This window comes from Penaeus monodon, chromosome 29 (genome assembly GCF_015228065.2).
Source record: "Penaeus monodon isolate SGIC_2016 chromosome 29, NSTDA_Pmon_1, whole genome shotgun sequence".
Taxonomy (NCBI): domain Eukaryota; kingdom Metazoa; phylum Arthropoda; class Malacostraca; order Decapoda; family Penaeidae; genus Penaeus; species Penaeus monodon.
The window spans coordinates 9515888-9519728 of NC_051414.1; the positions used below are offsets into that span (position 1 = coordinate 9515888).

The 3841-nt window shown below is 43.8% G+C and overlaps 1 protein-coding gene across 1 annotated transcript in view; it reads left to right on the plus strand.

The window, feature by feature from the left end:
- LOC119591941 (secreted protein C-like) overlaps positions 1-2081 on the plus strand; it is a 5546-nt gene extending 3465 nt beyond the window's left edge. The window contains exon 2 of the mRNA XM_037940695.1: positions 423-2081. Coding sequence (XP_037796623.1) covers positions 625-2064 — 1440 coding nt within the window. The 5' untranslated portion in view covers positions 423-624 and the 3' untranslated portion in view covers positions 2065-2081. The remainder of the gene's footprint in view (positions 1-422) is intronic.
- Positions 2082-3841: the final 1760 nt, after the last annotated feature.

The window sequence follows — 3841 nt, forward strand, 5'->3', positions numbered from 1 at the left end:
GTGACATGTATAAGATTGTTTATGTGATTTCTGTTTGTTGGTTTGTTGACATGGGAGTGGTGTTTCTCTGCCGTTGTGATAGGGTCGGACCATTTGCATGTGGGAAATTCTTACAGGAACACCAAAATTGATAGAAAAAGTACTAAAAAATAATAGGGCTTTTGATATGAGTATGGATAGAAAAAGTACTATTATAATATATATGGCTTTTGATATGAGTATGACCATTTTTGAAAGTTTAGATTGTATATGTAGAAAACTCTAATTCAGTGTTATCTGCTACTATCTTCTATTGCCTCATTTCAATTTCACCATAAAGTAAATATTTTATCCAGATGAGAGCCAGAATCCCCACATTCAGTTGCCCCACAGATGATTATGATCCCCTATTGCTAATAAGTCTCACCCCCATTGTCTTCCAGGTGGCATGATGCCAAGCAGCGAAGAGCGATGGCGCAATGGAACGACTGCAGCTCAGGGTGCCCTGGGTCACTTGCTGGAGCGTATCAACAATGACTTTACGCAACAGCATGACTCCCAGCACTATCAGCCAGGATTTGTACCTTCTGCCTCCCTCCCTGGACAACGGCTGGGCAGTCCCCCCTTACCAGCTTAGGCTCGCAGATGTCCCCACTGCCACCCGCACATGCCAACCTGGGCTCACAGGTCCCCCCTATGCAAATCCCTCACAGCAATATGGGGCCGCAGATGCCCCCCCTGCAGCCACCAACCACTAGTACTCCAGGTGGTATGCCCCTGGGCTCACAGCTCAGTGGTTCGGCCTCTAGGAGCTATTCGGTCAGCCAGGACCTCTTCTCAGAGCTTGGTGGGGGGCGCAGCCCTCTCCTGAGGTCGTCCTCAGACCTTGGCCTCCGCGTGAAACACTACCAGGCTTCACAGGGTGTGCACTACAGTGATGCCAGGATGGATGGTTTCATGGACTCGAGTATGGACTCCATTGACAGTATGCTAGTGGGTGGCCATGAATCGCCCTTCTTCCCTGAAGTGCAGAGGGGCCCCTCGTCAGGCACCTCAGGGACTCCTCCCCCCCCACCCCTTCAAGGTGACCCACAGAATCTGCAGTCCTCCTACAGCCAGTCAGTCGGCTTCTATCCCAGTGAACATGACCGCATGATGGATGAGGGCAGTGTCAACAACATCACAGCAAAGCTCTCCAATTTCACAGCCTCCCTGGGTAGCTGGTTTGGGCCTTTTGACCCCTTCCGCAGCAACTTGACATCTGATCAGACCAAGGGGCCTGTGGTGTCACAGGCTTCTCCTGTGGCTGTGAGCCGGACCCCGGTGCAGGTGACGAATGATGTTCCCACAGCTTCTCAGTGCAGCAACAGTAGCAGCAGTGGCAAGAGAAACTCCAATGTAACAGCATCTCAACCTGCACGAACCAACAAGCCATCTTATTCAGATGTCCTGAGTAAGAACACGGTGCAGGAGGGAAAGCAGAGTGGCTCTGGGACAGGGGCAAGCAGTGGTAACAGTGGTGCAAACAGCAGCAGTGGAAGTGGTGGTGTCAGCAGTTACCCTCAGTCACCTTCCCCGATCCCTGCCAATCAGCCCCCTCAGTCCCCTTCACCTGGTCCAATAACAACCCGTCCAGACCTACAGAATCACAACCAGCATGGCAGCAATGTCAAGTCAAAGCAGAGGAACTCCAACAGTGGGAGCAGCAGTGGCAATAATGGTGGGAGTAGTGGCCACAGCAGCAGGTTCCTTAGCAAGGGTGACTCCCACATTTCATCCTCAAGAGTGGGACTAGATGACTTTGACCTGAGTGACATTGGACTAAGCAATGGCCGCATCAGTGCCTATGAGCACTATGATTGGGGGGAGGGAATGGACACGCTCATAGGAAATGGATCCATGTCATACAGATTGTCAGCAAGTAGTCCCACTCACCAATCAAAAAAATCAAGTTCTAAAGACACCAAGAAGAACACACCAGAGAAGACTAGTGGCAGCACACACCATGAGGGCAACACGGCACGTGGGAATGACCAGTTAAACAACAAGGTCAACTCCAATCAGCAAAAGCAACCACCAAGGTAAGGCTTCTACTACTATGTTGCTTACAATTATAAGAATGTTTTGTACTGTAATGAATTTTTCTCTTTTCCCCTTTAATTCTTTGAGTGAAAAGATATTTAAGTTATTAAATGAATACTAGATAGAGAACTTTGCACAAGGCCTCAGGATTATTTGACAATTAAATAAGCATTCAATGTAGAATAGAAGTAGAATAAGTTTTAACCCCAAAAGTCTTAGGTACCTCAATTGAGCATATTAGTAAATTGCTTGTTGAAGTCCGGTTGCCGTCATAGAGCATTAACTTTTGAAAATCATGGTGTCTCATTCATCTTTATTTTGGTGAGAATGGGATGCATTGAGCATAAAATAGGACATGTATTACTGTTTGACATCTCTGCACCAGCCTTAAGGCCACAGAGGAGTTCACTACCACCAACTCCACTGGGCTGTCTGTACCCGCTCCCAGCCATCCTCACCTCCTTCCCCAAGGACTCCCTCCTCTCCTGTCTTTCAGACTCCCCTGCCATTGGATGAGCTAACCACAGCATTATCTTGTTAAGTTCATATTTTTTATATATAATACAAATTCATGATTTATTTCTGTTTAAGTTATGACAATTTTATGTTTGTGATATTTAACAATGGGTAAAATTCTCAGCTTTGATACCCTACTGTTCAATAACTCTTTGCCTTACCAGAGCAAAACATATATTTTCTGTTGTATAAATTTGGGCTTTCCAAACTTTAGTCTGTTACTTGCTAACCCAAATGAATCCTTGCTCAGTTGGCACTGCTGACCTTTTTGTGTGTTATAGACTCAGTTACTTTTTTCTAGGAATTTAATGCTAGTCCCCCCAAAAAAATAATAAAAATTGAAATATGCACCCAAACTGATCCTAACTGCCAAGAAATCATCTCCAACCTATATATATCTTCAAGATATGCAGTATGACAATATGATAAAGTGAAACGCATAAGGGGAGTGTGGCAGTGTCACACCCACTTTTCCATTTTAAAGGTGATATTCCCCTAATATTCTCCACTAAACATGTTTCTTAGTCACAAAGTGGTTTCACTACACTTTAGAAACAGCCACTGTGTAGACATTGTGTGAGAGATCCACACCAGCCACATTTCATGACATGTAATGGCAACATGTACCTTCATTTATATCTTGATATTTTATGATACATTCACCTAATGTTTGCAACTCACTGACCATATTCATTTGGGTGATAAAAGAAATAAACAGAAGTTACAGATGACAATTAGAAAACAAATGAAAGCTTTGAACAGAAAGAGAAGGGAAAATGGAGTACCAAGTGGGGTGTGTCTCACCTATGCCCTTGCCTCTATCCCCCCCCCCCCATCTCTCCCAGTCTCTCCCCACCTTGCAATTTATTCCTCCTCCTACACCTATCTCAGCATCACAAAAAAATGGATAGGAGTGTTGAAATTAATATTTACTTGAAAAGAAAATGCATAAGTCTGTTAATAGGAAAGAACATCTGCCTTTTACAAATTCATTTGTTTGATGCAATTATGTTAAAAATGATTTTTTTTTCTTCAGTTATTTAGCCCTCAGCAGTGAGGTTTAAGGGGGAAAAAATGAAGCATAAGAGGATAGTGATCGGGTGGAGCAGTTCTTAGTCTGTAATGAGTATTTCTATATGACATTTTTATATAAATATGTTGATGATTATTTTGGTATATTATTTCTCCATCTATGAGTAATATACCCTAAATGCATTCAGATTGGTAAGGTAAAACTAGATGCCAAATATTTAAAAAGCTCATC